Source organism: Vitis riparia, chromosome 5 (genome assembly GCF_004353265.1).
Source record: "Vitis riparia cultivar Riparia Gloire de Montpellier isolate 1030 chromosome 5, EGFV_Vit.rip_1.0, whole genome shotgun sequence".
Lineage (NCBI taxonomy): Eukaryota > Viridiplantae > Streptophyta > Magnoliopsida > Vitales > Vitaceae > Vitis > Vitis riparia.
The window spans coordinates 22,836,763-22,851,252 of NC_048435.1; the positions used below are offsets into that span (position 1 = coordinate 22,836,763).

Below are 14,490 nucleotides of genomic sequence, written 5' to 3' on the forward strand. Positions count from 1 at the left end.
TTTAAACTTATTTTTTATTTTCCTTTCCCTCTTATTTTCCTTCAAATTTTACATGAACCGGAAATAACTTAAAACTTTAATTTAATTAGAAAGAAAACAAAATGATTAAAATAAGATTTGAGAGGATTAAGCGCATCACATTCTTTTCCATTTGGTATCATTTTTTTTTCAACTTTTTATAATCCAAACAAAATTTTAAAATACTTTTTTTATTTAAAACCACGGGTTTAGATAAAATATGCATATTTTAAGTGCATTAAAAATTCTCTTATGATGTATGAAAACATGATTGTAATCAAATTTTTTACAACCACTAAGCCAACATTGTAATAGTGTGATAAACTCAATGTTTGATCCAGAAAGTGAAGCCTTGAAACCATCATATTATATTCATACACAATACGAGAATCCTATGATTTAGAATTTGATTACAGAAGGAACTTTGAGTCCGAATGAAAGGGGAATTTTCAATGCCGGATTCTCATGATCCAAACACCACCTGAATTCATGGCATTGGGTACTGAGCACTCATAGAATGAAACATAACGACTTAAAAGAATCATGAGATGAAAAGGATTCTCCTCCATGGCTTTTAAATTAACCCTTTCCAGTTGATGATTCCAGAAAATAGGCACTTTATACAGAACAAGCAGTTTCTACCATCACATTGAAACCCCAGTAGAAAGTGATTATATCAAAACTTGAAAACTTACATGGGAAAATTGTTCCAACCAAACAAAGCCTTATTCTCCTTTGTCCTCCTCCTCCGTCTTGATGCACTAAAGTTTCAACAGAGGACATCTCCATAACCATTTTATGGGCTCACCCTAAAGAAGACCAAGCAAACGTTCACAAGATTTCCAAGCTCACTGACGTTAGTCCGAACCGTAGAGCTAACTTTGGCACTAGTTGAGGATATTTGATTAACGGATGAAAAGGCATTTTTACACTTGTGTAAGATCAGCCCTAGTTTTGTTCTATACTAACATTACCTGTTTCCAAAGCTTGATACAGGGATTGAATTTGAAGCATGGGACCTCCGGGTGAGTTGTTACTGGCTTTTTGCCATAGTAAACCCTTTGTCATCAGGCAATGCGTCACGGTTACAAAGAAATGACACCAAAGGTGCCGGTAGATTTCTCATCAACAATCTCTTTGATTTTTTTATGCTGTCGAAGAGAACCTCTGCTAACCCATCCATTTCCTCCTCGTATTGCTCGTAAACAAAGAATGAAGTGAATGCCAAGACCAATGCTGCATTTTCATTTCCAACAGATCACAAAGTTAATAATAAACCTCAAACGACTCTGAAAATGATTAAAGGTTCGCTTTTTCTTACCCACACCAACTACCAATGTCAGGCATTGTGACAAGATCAACTTGAGGAAATAGAGAGGAATAGCTACCTGGATCAGTTAAGAAAATGTAAGAAATATGATGCAGAAATTCCGAGATTGATCCGCTTTCTTGCAAATCAAACCATGTAGCATAAAAAGGAGAGTTGAGTACAAGAAGTCACTGTCATAATTTTGTGCACAAGATTATTACAAAATTATTTATATCCTCCGCAAATTTTACAAGTTCATTAAATTAAACTATCAATAAATATGCATATGCCAAAACTATAAGAAAATAAATTCAACATAATGATCTGATTAGAATGTCAAAGTCTCAGTTATCCCAACTAAAGAAAAAAAAAATCATTGAGAAAAGTTATCCCCACAGATGCAGTTTGCTTGGGTTTTTAGTGGGTTTGCAATTCTTTTTCCCTCGTTTTTTCCTTTTTCGGGTTTCTAGCACCAATATGGGAAAAAGACTGGTAAAAATGTAGCTTTGGGGCAAAGGTCAGTCTCTAGATCCAGAAGAAAATGTTCTTGAGTGAAATTTACTAGGGAGCTGGGACAGGGAATCTGACAATTTTGAAGGAATCCAGCATTTAAGCATCAGGAGAACAAGCTATACCTTGAAAAAAGTGTTCCAATCCCCTCCTCCAGCCAACAATCTAATCATATGAATCCAGTTGTTCCACAAATTTGCCATGTTCGTAATCAAATCATTCACTACCGTTTCCGAGATTTCAAAACAAGACAAAGATATCCTCTGAATGGAGAAACCAAATCTGTTGCAAAGGCATTGCAGTCAATAAACTTGGAGTAATTTTAAGAATGGATCTCAACTATTAAATAGTGAAGTAATTTCAAATAGAGATATGAATTTCAACAAGAGCAGGGAGTGCCACTAGAATATTTTAGTTACTTGGAGCAAACAAATAGCTGTTAATACTTACTCAAGCAAACTCAAGCAAAAAAAACAGAAGCAAACAAATAAAATCAAATAAAAATCCACTTGGAGCCTTCATGTTAATACTTACATGTTTGTTGGAAGAATACCTTGTCCAGAAAGGATCGCTGTAACCAGCAGCAGAAGCTTGGCTGCAGATGAGATGAAAGTTCTTCCACAAAGGAAAAACCAGTAAAACATCAGAAACAAAGCAAGGAAGCATGTGAATGTTTCTTCTCATCTCTCCATAGCAGAATATCAGCAACTGCAATAACATAGTTCAAGGTTATTCTTCAGAAAATGAGAATATAATGGAACACATAATGAAGCAAACACTATTCAAATGCTCATTCTTGAGTGCATCGTAAGTTCAAGGAGGTACGTGTTTCACAAAAGTTTTCCACAAAGTGGACTACTATTAATGTTCCCTTGGTGCATTTTCATTAATCTAATTGTAATGGTAAGATGCACACAACATTTGGGTTTCGAACTTCAGCAATTTGATCCTGCAAGATGTCAGTAAGAGGAACCACAAACAAAACCGCTCTATCTACGAATATTTAAGGAGACAGATGGACCTAATTGCAAACATCCTTCTTATGAAGCCATGTCATGACTACTTAACATGCATCAGATTAACCATAGGCCAGGTCAAATTGGTAGGACTTGAGCCAAGCTAAGCGCTCACCAGTTAGGGATTTCTTGTAGGCTGATCTTGACCATGACTATTAACTTTTACATGCATGTATGCATATTGTGTGTGTGCATTGTTTTTTCTTTCCTTCTCTCCCTAGCCCTCTTAAAGAGAGCCCACATTAAGCAGAATTTAGTTGCAGGCTAAAGTTAGACCTGTGGAAAAACCAACAGACTCACATGCATGCATAGGCAGAATTAGAATCTCGCCCAACTTTTTCATCAATGCTTCCACCCAACAGAGCTTCCTCATAATATAAACTACTAGAACATAAACTTCTGACTTATAAAATGCATGATTTGTAATATTGCGGAGTCAAATACAAAAGTATCATATAACAAGATATATTTCCAACCTTTCCCACCACCCAGAAGCTTATCCACTTTTGATTGTTCATCAAAGTCTCTGTGTGCCATGACGGATGAGTCTTGAGATAATTGAGAGAATGATTCCGTGGTTAAGGTAACACCATCCTGTATATTGCACAATCAGCACACACAGAAGCAAAACTTTATCTCAAAATTTTCATATTTCTTAATTATGTTATTACATCATGTCTAGTGTTATTTGAAAAGAAAAAAAAAGGAAAAAGGAACAGGGGCACAGCCTTTTTAATCATCCTCTGATATGCAAGAATCAAAACCAACACTCCTTTATGCCTTCCCAAGAAAATATTTTGGACATGACATTTTTTTTATAGGCAAATAGAAACATTGATGCTAAATCTATTTGCATTTTAAGGGAAAAAAAATAGCAATCAAATTAGTAGAAGTGCACCTGCTTGGTAGGATCCATTAAAAGGTGGCTGACTGTCAATATATGAAAACCAGAGTAGGGATAACTCTCCCTGCATCCTATGTGTACAATTTCTTTACCACCAATATTTATAATAAAAAATAAAGACAAAGATCCTTAAAATTTTCAAAACAATAAAAAAAAAAAAAGCAACCATATTTCTTTTAATCAGAAAAAGCAACCATAAATTTGCTGCAATTAGAGTGTTAAAACATAAATGTTCTTAAATATTGTTAAAAGAAAAGAAGAAAGATAGGAGAGAACCATAAAGGAGAGGCCGATTAACAAAGAAAAATTATATATACGTGAGAAAAGATGTAAAACACCACGAAGAAATAAAAAAGTCTTAAAAACTTACTTTCAGGGAGACAACAGGCGAGTATCCAATATGTTTTTGTGCTGCAGAGCAGTTGAAAGTTCTAGTGCGTGAGGCTATTTGAACAACATACTGAGCAGACACAGGATGGTTACTTCTGAAGTCCAACTTATCACGCATCCACTCAACAAGTGAAAGAACATACAAGACCATCCCAGCAGGAAGTTTGAATAATGGTCTGCAATCAAAGCAGCACCACAGTTTCAGAGACCATTATTAGTCCATGCATCACAAGAAAAAAGAGAATGAAATATAAACCCCACCAAACACTGGTCCTCCTCCTTTCCCCAAGGGAAAAAAATTAAAAAACTAAGAGAATAAAAAGAAGAAAGAATGGCATGGTATGGCCATTTCTCAAACATATACAAATTTTGCAAACAATTATTGCCCAGAAAGACTCTCTCATACAATTAGCACAATATATAAACACGTATTAAAGCTGCATACACATTGATGAATTTGATAGGTCTCTTACTCGCTTAGTTACTACCTGAGACAAATAATCAAATGCTAAAATAAATATTGAGGTAAGAGTATGAGAAATGAGACTTAGTTAAAATGTGGAAAATTCTAATATTACTAAGGCTGCAGACAATCAAAGCAAAAACTTAAAATTCTTTTAGGAAAATAAAATTTGCAGGAATATGATAGAGAACAAAAATTTAGTTATCATCAAAGCAAATCAAAACACCTTGATGGTTTGTAGTAGAGATGGAATAGTGAAGGTAATACTGGTGCTGGTCCTTATTTAAAAATTTCAAATAAAGATTCAATTTGCCTCATGTCATTTTCTACCCCTCATTAAACAACATATTTTCTTCATTATGTTATTCATACTAGATATATACTTATTAGTCCAGTCTGCATGGTTGGCCCATTACTTAATAGTTTAAACTTTTGAATCAAATTGGTCATCTCACATGGTACTAGAGCTTTGGTTAATTAAAGGTCTCGAGTTTGAGTCTCTTCGTCTCCATTCCTTTTCATTTGTTTAAAAATGAACCATTAAGGGCCAATTTTATATTGTTGTAATTTTTAGAAAATCACTTTTAGCTGTGAAGAAAGAAAAATCAGCCATAAAGAAAAGTGGTTAAGTATTTGGAAAACTACAGCTTCAAAAGTACTATGAGTTTCAAAGAGGGCATGTAAGTGTTTGACAAATTAGACTATCATATTGCTTTGAATATGTGTATGATAGTCTAATTTGTCAAACATAAGGATGCTAAAAGTTTAAACAATTTCTTTTATTTCACTACAAAAATAAACCTTTAATTAAATGAATCATTGTAATACTTTAAAAAATGAATCCTTAGTATTTTCATTTTCATTTTTAGTTTTTAAAAGGAATACTCCATTTTTCTAGCTTAACTAATTTCAAAACATATTTATAATAATAGTTTTTTTTTCTATCATACTTTACAGTGAGTAGTAGTAAATCAGACATCATTCTGGAGTAGAAGAGGATGAGAGAGAAATACTTAAAGAACCATAAAAAGAAATTATTTGAAAACATAATAGGCAATTTAAAAGGCCTTGATTATTGGAAAATCACTTTTGAAAAGTTGACTTTTTACCTGCTTCTCAAAATGTCATATTCTTTGAGAACCACCTTTTATTCGCTTTAACAAATAGATTAGTTGTAAAAAGAGTATTACAGAAGTGACTTTGAAAGACCTAAAATCAATCCCAAATGAAGCCTAAGACTATGATTCAACAATTGAGACTAGTTTGAGAACAAATCACTGGATAGCCAGAAAGTAGCATGAAGGAACTGTGAGGATAAGCAGGTCCCAGTTTATTTAGATTGTCTTTAGAAACAAAAGAGTACAAGAAATAAAAATAAAATAAAAATAAAAAACCTGAGTAATATATTCTCTGTATAAATAATGCACTAATTTGCTGGGTAGAGATAATGACTTAGCAACAAGAATCAGTTCGATGGAAAATGAAGAAAATAACTAAGCAACCCATGTGACAGTCTTTCATCTGACAAGGCAAGTGAATAGAGATATCATAGATCAGCATAGATCAGGCTGCTTCTTATGTATATGTATAGATAATAAATTAGTTTGGCAAAAGAAAAACATGTCCATTTAACTGAAAATGAGCAAGGTGGGAGATGCCATGTTCCACAATCATGGATGCTGAATTTATAGCAATAAAATAACAGTATAGTACTACAAATTGTTTCACAGAAGAAAAGCAGGATACAGATACCTTTGATACCCCAAACCTTCCAATATAAATGACACAAATTCCCAGAACTTCACCGGCTCAAGATTAGTGATGAAAAATACCTACAAAACAATCACAAGGAATTCCTCCTTATGAATGGCCCTAGCTCTAATGACAAATAGAAAGCCATGCCCAAGAATGTTTAAAATGCAAGAGTACCTTCCCAGCCACAGAAACCATCCGAGAGACTAGAGCTTCCTCTGCACAGACATGGGCATGGGCAACATTCTCAACATAGGTAAAATCTGACATATTTTCACCACTTCCTATGACAAACTGAAATGAGAAAATGCTTATTACATCATCAACCACCAAAAAATAAAGCTTACATAAAAAGGTTCCATTGCTCAGAGAAAACCAGACACAGCAAAATGCAATACTCAAGGACAAACAGGTAAATTAAATGACAAAAAGGCAGCCACCTGCAGCAAATCCAAAAATGATCATTGAACAGAAACAAATTTGGTGCACATCATGAATTCCTTCACACATTAGTTTTTCATTGATGGACAACTATAATTTATGAACAGGAAGTTGAGCAAATGAAAAGAATTTATGGAGTAGAGGCATGGAATCAGAAAATGACATATTTTAAACATTCTCCTTCATACTTCATCTGAAATTTATTGTGTTTATATTCAATCAAAAATAGAAATGCAAATGGATCTTGAGAAACATTTATCACATATCAAACATTAGAAAACTCTGTATTGTCTCAAAACTAAAATTATCGAATCAACAAGTAAAACTGTATATAAAATGAAGTACACAATTATTACCAAACCTTGGCGTGGCCAGACTTCGCTTTATTCACCAGAAATGGCACAAGCTGTTTATCTCCTGGTCCAAAGACATTGCAGGGACGAAGTGCACAAGTCACCAGGCCATCAATATTATTAGCAATCAAGACCAACCCTTCTGCTTGAGCCTTAATATCAGTCAGCATGTCCTCAAACTGCATCATGGTATACAAAAAACCAGAAAAGCATGTTTAATGAAATAGAAGTCTGAAAGATGCTTGATTAGAGGAACCAATGAGAAAATCCATAAGAAAGTCACATACTTTCCAAGGGCAAGGCAGGGACTCATCTCCATTATATATATCATGTGAACCATCAAAAACTACATCAGCAGAGCTATTGTATATCAGCCGTTTAACCTTGCACTCTTGGCAGGCATTAATGACATTTCTTACACCTGAACAGAAGTCATACTGTAAGCAACTACTACCACTGCTTAAGGATTTTGACAGCCAAAAAAGAAGTGAAGGAAATAGAAAACCTTGCTCAGCAAGGTTACCTTATTAAAATGACTGGATATTTACCTTGAACAATGATCATGTAGCAACGATAAAAATCATTTGTATAAGTAATTGTTGGATCCATATAAAATACAACAGAAGCACCTTCGATAGCTGCAAAAGGGTATATCATGAAAGCCGATTAATCAATGAACCTCAATTTTAATACCATACCCATAAAATGGAGAATTTCCAAAGAGAGGTAAAAAAAGAAAACAGAAAAATAGAACATAGACTTTAGCATAGCAAGTTATATACAAATTCTTCATATAATTATAGTTACAGGTAAAAGGAAACCAAGAAAAAGAAGGAAGTCCACATAATAACTAAATGGCTATCAACCATATGCAATTCTGAATGAATTATCATGTTAATCTGTTAGGTCATTGTGACAGCCGGTATATTAAAATTAAATAATTTAGCACAAATAAGAACGAATTCAATTGAGACATTATTCAACAAAACCTATATTTTGTTTCAGGACTACAATCATATAGAACATAAACAAATATAAATACATACATATAGATACATAAATAAATACATATACGCATAGATAAAGACATAGGCATACATATTTACACGGGTATATAAATATGGGTATATGTATTTATCTATATATCCATAACCATATGCATAGATACATGCACATACATACATACATGTGTGTATATATATATACACACACATACATAAATACATATCTATACATCTATATATCTAGAGATATAGATATATACATGCATACAGACACAAATAGATGCATACAGTCATAGATACATATGCACAATATGGGTATTAGGATTGATTAAGAATTTTGCCAAAGAACAAAGCTGACACCAAATATTGATATGAAAACTAGTGATTATAATGTGTGCTATCATGTGGGGACAAAAAAATGGGTCAGAAAAGGACAGAAAGCAGGAGATGAGATTGCTTCATGTGATGATTATGTATAGTCAGCTACAACTAATCTTCCGGCTTCTTCAACAAGTTCAAAGGAATCATTACAGTTTGATTACAATACTATTTCACTGCTCCATCTTCATCTAAGAGTGAGATAAAGAATAAAAACCTCCATAAATCTCCAAATGTAATAAGAGAAATTCTCACAGCTCTTTTTAAATAAAAATGTAAAATTGAGTGGAATGCTTTTGCTTTCTCCTGTCCCGAATAACAAAATTCCATAACTAAAATATTTAATTTTGTTATATTTTTCCCGGGAACCAAACAGAATAAAATTTATCAATCGAATGTTAAAACCAAAATTTAGTGGAGCTTCTTTACTTTCTCTGGTCTTAAGCAATACAAAAGCGTCACAATCAAAACAAGATTTTCCTTCTGTCCATGCCTTTCTTGCATTTTCACAGGAACCAAACAAAAACTAACATCATAAAAACGACAAAAAAAATTGATCACCTTTTCGGACTTGAGCTTTATCGCGGACATCGACTGCGCAACACGAAGCTCGGCCAGACGAGATCGCTTCGGAGAGAACCGAGCGGTCCTCCGAGGGATCAAGTTGGAGAGACTGAGCCGAATCGGCGACTCGGACGATCCATTTGCCGAGTTTCAAGAGACGCAAGACAAGAAACCTTCCGATGAAGCCACGACCACCGAAAACGACGCAAGTCTTGAGGTTTTCGTCGATCGCCATGACTTCGATTTTCTCGAGAAAGTGGTGGAACGTCAGAGAAAGAAAGTCTAGAGCGAGAAAAGGGGGTTTATTTTTCGTTGGTTGGGTTTTTGTAAGGTGCAGTTGGCGCGGCAAACTAAAGGAAACGATTCGGACTTTACCAAGAAATGAATTCACCCGGAGCCATGACCACCATATGAGCGCTGGACCTCCTTTGCGATTCTCCGTTGATTTCAAATTGATTTACGCTCTGTTTGGATGTATGGAAATTTAAAAATTAATAATAATTACATAAATATAATTAATAAATTTAGGTGACTGGTGAATATAGACTTCCCCTTTTAAAATTTGATATGCCTATGAATACACATTAGTTTTATTCGAAGCCATTGATACCATATGACTTTTTTTTTTTAAGTACCTAATAAAATTTCATTTGATTATATTAAAACACATTAATATCTTATTACCTATTTATTAGCACTAAAAAATAGTATTCATTTTGAATATTCGAGTTGGTTTTGAGTTAGGTTTTTTTAGCCCTAACTCAATTTGGATTAGAGGGTTTAGATTCGAACAACTCGAATTTTACTCGAACTTTATTTAATATTTTTATAATATTTACAAAGCATCTTATTCTATATTATAATATTCATTTTCTTTTTCTATTTTAAAAAAACAAAATGAAATTATATTATATTTATATCACATATTTTTCATTATTTTTAAAAAATCTATAAATTTATGTTTTTTTTGTTGCTATTTTGAAATTTTGTCTTATTTGTTATTTAAATTTTCATATAAATACATTAAAACAATATCATAGATAGATTTTGAATTATGGAATTAACCAATCCAAGTCTAACCCAATCAACCCAAATTTAATTTGAATAACGCAAGCATAACCCAAGTTAAAAAAAATGAGATTGAATTGAGCTTGAATCGAGTACTTCGGGTAAGTTCAAGTTAGGTTAAGTTTGAATTGATTATTTCTTAATTCGGGTTGAATTAGAGTTAGTCATCAACCCGACCAACCTACCCAAATTGGAGTGTGAGTATTCAAATATTCAATGGTTGAGATTTAACAATACAATTCAAGATTTTGATATTGATATGGTAACCATATACCATAGCAATATTCCCTAAAATAAACCAATCTTACACATTTCTTGCTGCTAACTCAAGCTCCCCACTTAAATTCAAAAATTGAAAGGAGCAAGAAAGCTAAGGTCACCTGTGACCTACTGAAGGGCATTTGGTGCCCAAATCAAGAAGAAAGTGACCCAACAGAAGAGGCCAAATGGGGGGGGTGGTGGTGGGTGGCCTAATAATGAACATTTGAACCCAAAGATTGGGTGATGTGAGGCTTTATTAAATTGTGTGATAAGCGATTTTGGTTGAGATGGAGACTCATCACCTTGACCCATTCCATCATGTTAAATAAAGTCCAAAACTTTTCTCTAAAGAATTTTCCAATCGTTATAATTAGTTTGTTTTTTTCATACAAGACAACCATTGAATTGTCTTCTTTAACAATACAAACAAAATGTTAATTATATATAATTTTTTTCCCATATCTTCTATAATAAACCACACATAAAAAAAATTCATTTTTTAAAACCTTTTCTTTTCTTCTTTAATAGAATGGGTAATTATCAACTGGTATTCCAATCAATTTACATATTTCATTAACGAAATGGTTAAATACATTTTACTGTCTCAATTTTTAGCGTGTTTTACACTTTTTCCTTTCACATTTTAAATTCTAACATTGCTCATTAAATTTATTAAAATGTAACACCTTGCCCTCCTAAATTTATTAAAAAGCCAATAAATAGTTTGTTAAGTAAAAAAACAATGTTAAAATATAAAGAAAAACGGATTAAATACATATTTTTCTATCAAAGTTCAAAGTCGCAACATTTCACAACTACGTGTGAAAATTACGAATAATCATGCAAACATCTCTCTAAAATAAAAAGTCAAAATCGATAACTACTATATTTTGAAAGCATTTGAGAAATTCCACTTCAAAGATGTTAATTCAAAGTTTATTTTATCCTATTTCGTATTAATGTTTGAATCAAAGTACAAAAAAGATCATTCTCTTTTATAATTTCATGAAGAGTTTGCAATTAAAGACAAAATGTGGTATTTAATAAGTTTAGAAGATAAAATATTGGATTTTGAAAGTCAAAATATAAAACAAGTCAAAGGTAGGGGATTAAGTATATGAAAATAAAAACTATTACGTCTAATTTTAATTTTCTTATTAGATAAATCCAGTATAAAGATTGCACAGACAATTTGGCAAGAAAGAAAGACATCTGTATTCTGATTATAATTGGACTATATACAATACAATGTTGTGACTAATTAAGGAATGTACGTATATAAACAGAAGATAGAAAGGGTGATTGCAAATCAATTTACAAAGATAATTATGGAATGAAAGTAAATCATGGAATTGCCATTGTTATGCAGATTCCCTTATACGACCCCTCAAAATTAAGGTGCCATAAGCAACATTGATTTTGCTATGCAGTTGTTGAAAGCGAGATCGTGCAAGGGGCTTGGTAAGTAAATCGGCAAGCTGATCATCTGTATGTACATGTGCTACACGCAACTGGCCTCTTTGAACAAAGTCTCGTACAAAATGAAGATCAATGGCTATGTGTTTCATCCTGGAATGCATAACGGGATTGAGATTGAGATTGAGATTGAGTTGTGTGGCACCAACGTTATCACATAGTAGTAGTGGAGTGTCACGAAGCTTGACACCAAGTTCATTGAGAAGAGATTGAATCCAGGCCATGTCAGAGGCAACAGTTGCGAGGGCTCGATACTTTGCTTCGGTGGATGAACGAGCAACGGCCTTTTGCTTACGGGTGCGCCAACTGATTGGGTTGTTACCAAGAAAAATAATGTAGGCAGTTGTAGACTTGCGATCATTAAGATTACCACCCCCCCCCCCCCCCAATCAGCATCGGAGAAGCCACGAAGAACTGGATTGAGTTGCCGTCGTAATAGAATACCAAAATGAATGGTATGTTTGAGATATCACAGGAGTCTTTTAACTTGCTGCCAATGGAAGACTATAGGTTGATGCATGAACTGAGCAAGTCGGTTGACAGCAAAGCCAATATCTGGGCGTGTAAGGGATAGATATTGAAGAGAACCAATGGTGCTGCAATATTCAGTGGCATTACAGCTCACAGTGCCATCATTAAGGAGAAGTTTGGTAGACACGAACATAGGTGTTTGAACTTCTTTGGCACCTGTCATCTTCAGTCGATGGAGAATATCATGAACATATCGATTTTGGGAGAGAAACAGACCTTGCTTTACTGGTATGACTTCGACGCCTAGGAAGTAATGCAGATCACTTAGTTCCTTTAAAGAGAACTTATCACCCAAGGACTTAACAACATTTTGCAAGAATTGATTGTTATTGCCGGTTAGAATTAAGTCATCAACATAGACTAAAACATAGAAGAGGATGTTGTCCCGATTGTAGATAAACAGGGAACTATCGGACTTTGAATTAAAAAATCCCAGCTCCAATAAACCAGACCTCAGGGCAGTGTACCAGGCTCGTGGAGCTTGTTTAAGTCCGTAGATGGACTTTTGAAGGGCACAGGCATACTAAGGATGAGATTGATCAACGAAACCAACCGGTTGTTGCATAAAGACTTGCTCAGTGAGTTGGCCGTGCAAGAACGTATTATTGACGTCGAGTTGGTGGAGTGACCAACCATTGGAGAGAGCCAAAGATAGGATCAGCCGAATGGTAGTGGGTTTGATGACAAGACTGAAGGTCTCAGTGTAGTCCACACCTGGGCGCTGATTAAACCCTTTGGCGATGAGACGGGCCTTGAATTTGTCCACAGTATCATTAGGGTGGCGTTTTACGCGGAACACCCATTTACATCCAACTATGTTAGAAGTTGAAGATTGGGGAACAAGTTTCCAAGTGCCATGGGAAACCAAGGCAGTAAATTCATCGGCCGTCGCTTTGCGCCATTGGGGGTCCTTGAGGGCTTAAGATGTACAAGTTGGTTCCAAGGGTGATGCAAAAGGATGCTTGGTGGTGATAGACAATTGCTTGGGACAAAAGATGTTGTTTTGAGCTCAAGTGACCATGGGATGAGTTCGCCGAGGAGGTGTGGGTACTGCAAGCAAAGAAGACTCAATGCTAAGAGAAGACTAAAGGGTAGTGAGCGAGGTCATACCTGGATCAGAGATCGGGTTGAAGGTGGCAGGAGTCTCAGGCGCAGGAGGTGTGTGAGGAGAGCCATTCAAAGCAGTAAGGCGAACAGGAGACACTAGAAAAGGGGATGAAAAAATAGCAGGGGAGGTATCAGGAACCGACACTTGGACGTGAGGTGGGGCATTTTTGAACAGGAACAAATGTTCATCAAATGTGACATGACGTGAGAGATACAATTTACCTGTGTGGAGGTCCAAACATTTGAAGGCATGTTGAGTGAGGGAGTACCTGAGGAATACACAAGGTTGAGACTTTGGTTGGAGCTTGTTTGTTCGGTAAGGAACAAGCCAAGGGTAACTTTAGCAACCAAAGGTCCACAATTTGTGATAGTTAGGGGTACGACCAAAGAGCACTTCAAATGGACTTTTGTACGAGAGCAAAGGAGTGGAGAGACGATTGATGAGATAGACCGTAGTGGCTAGAGCATAAGTCCAATAAGTGGAAGGGACTGAGGCATGATGGAGCAGGGTCATCCCTGTTTCAACAACATGACGATGGCGACGCTCTGCCGTGTCGTTTTGTTGAGGGGTGTGTGGAGCAGTAGTGTAATGGTTAATACCGCGAGTAGTAAGAAAAGATCGTAGTTTGATGAATTCGCCACCATTATTTGAGTACAAGTTTTTAAGCTTGCATGAAAATTGATTTTCGACCATGGTAGTAAATTGCACAAATGTGGAGTGAACATCAGATTTATGCCGTAAAGGATAAATCCAACAGTACTTAGTGAAATGATCAACAAGCAGTAGATAATAGTGATAGCCATCAATAGAAGAAACCGGTGAGGGTCCCCACACATCAGCATATAAAAATTCAAGAGGGACAGTACTCTTGAGAGAAGTTGAACTAAAGGGAAGTTTGTGTGACTTATTGCATTAACAAGAAATACAAGACAATGTAGACTTGG

The 14,490-nt window shown here is 34.9% G+C and overlaps 1 protein-coding gene across 1 annotated transcript; it reads right to left on the reverse strand.

Moving 5' to 3' along the window:
- Positions 1-561: 561 nt before the first annotated feature.
- On the reverse strand, positions 562-9,540 carry LOC117915011 (3beta-hydroxysteroid-dehydrogenase/decarboxylase). The gene is given in 13 exon segments (XM_034830553.1): positions 562-1,254; positions 1,340-1,406; positions 1,963-2,119; positions 2,372-2,513; positions 2,516-2,545; positions 3,330-3,447; positions 4,128-4,323; positions 6,363-6,442; positions 6,540-6,656; positions 7,165-7,335; positions 7,444-7,577; positions 7,705-7,794; positions 9,100-9,540. Coding segments are annotated over 13 exon segments (1,743 nt in total). The 5' UTR covers positions 9,338-9,540; the 3' UTR covers positions 562-1,051.
- Between the last annotated feature and the right edge of the window lie 4,950 nt (positions 9,541-14,490).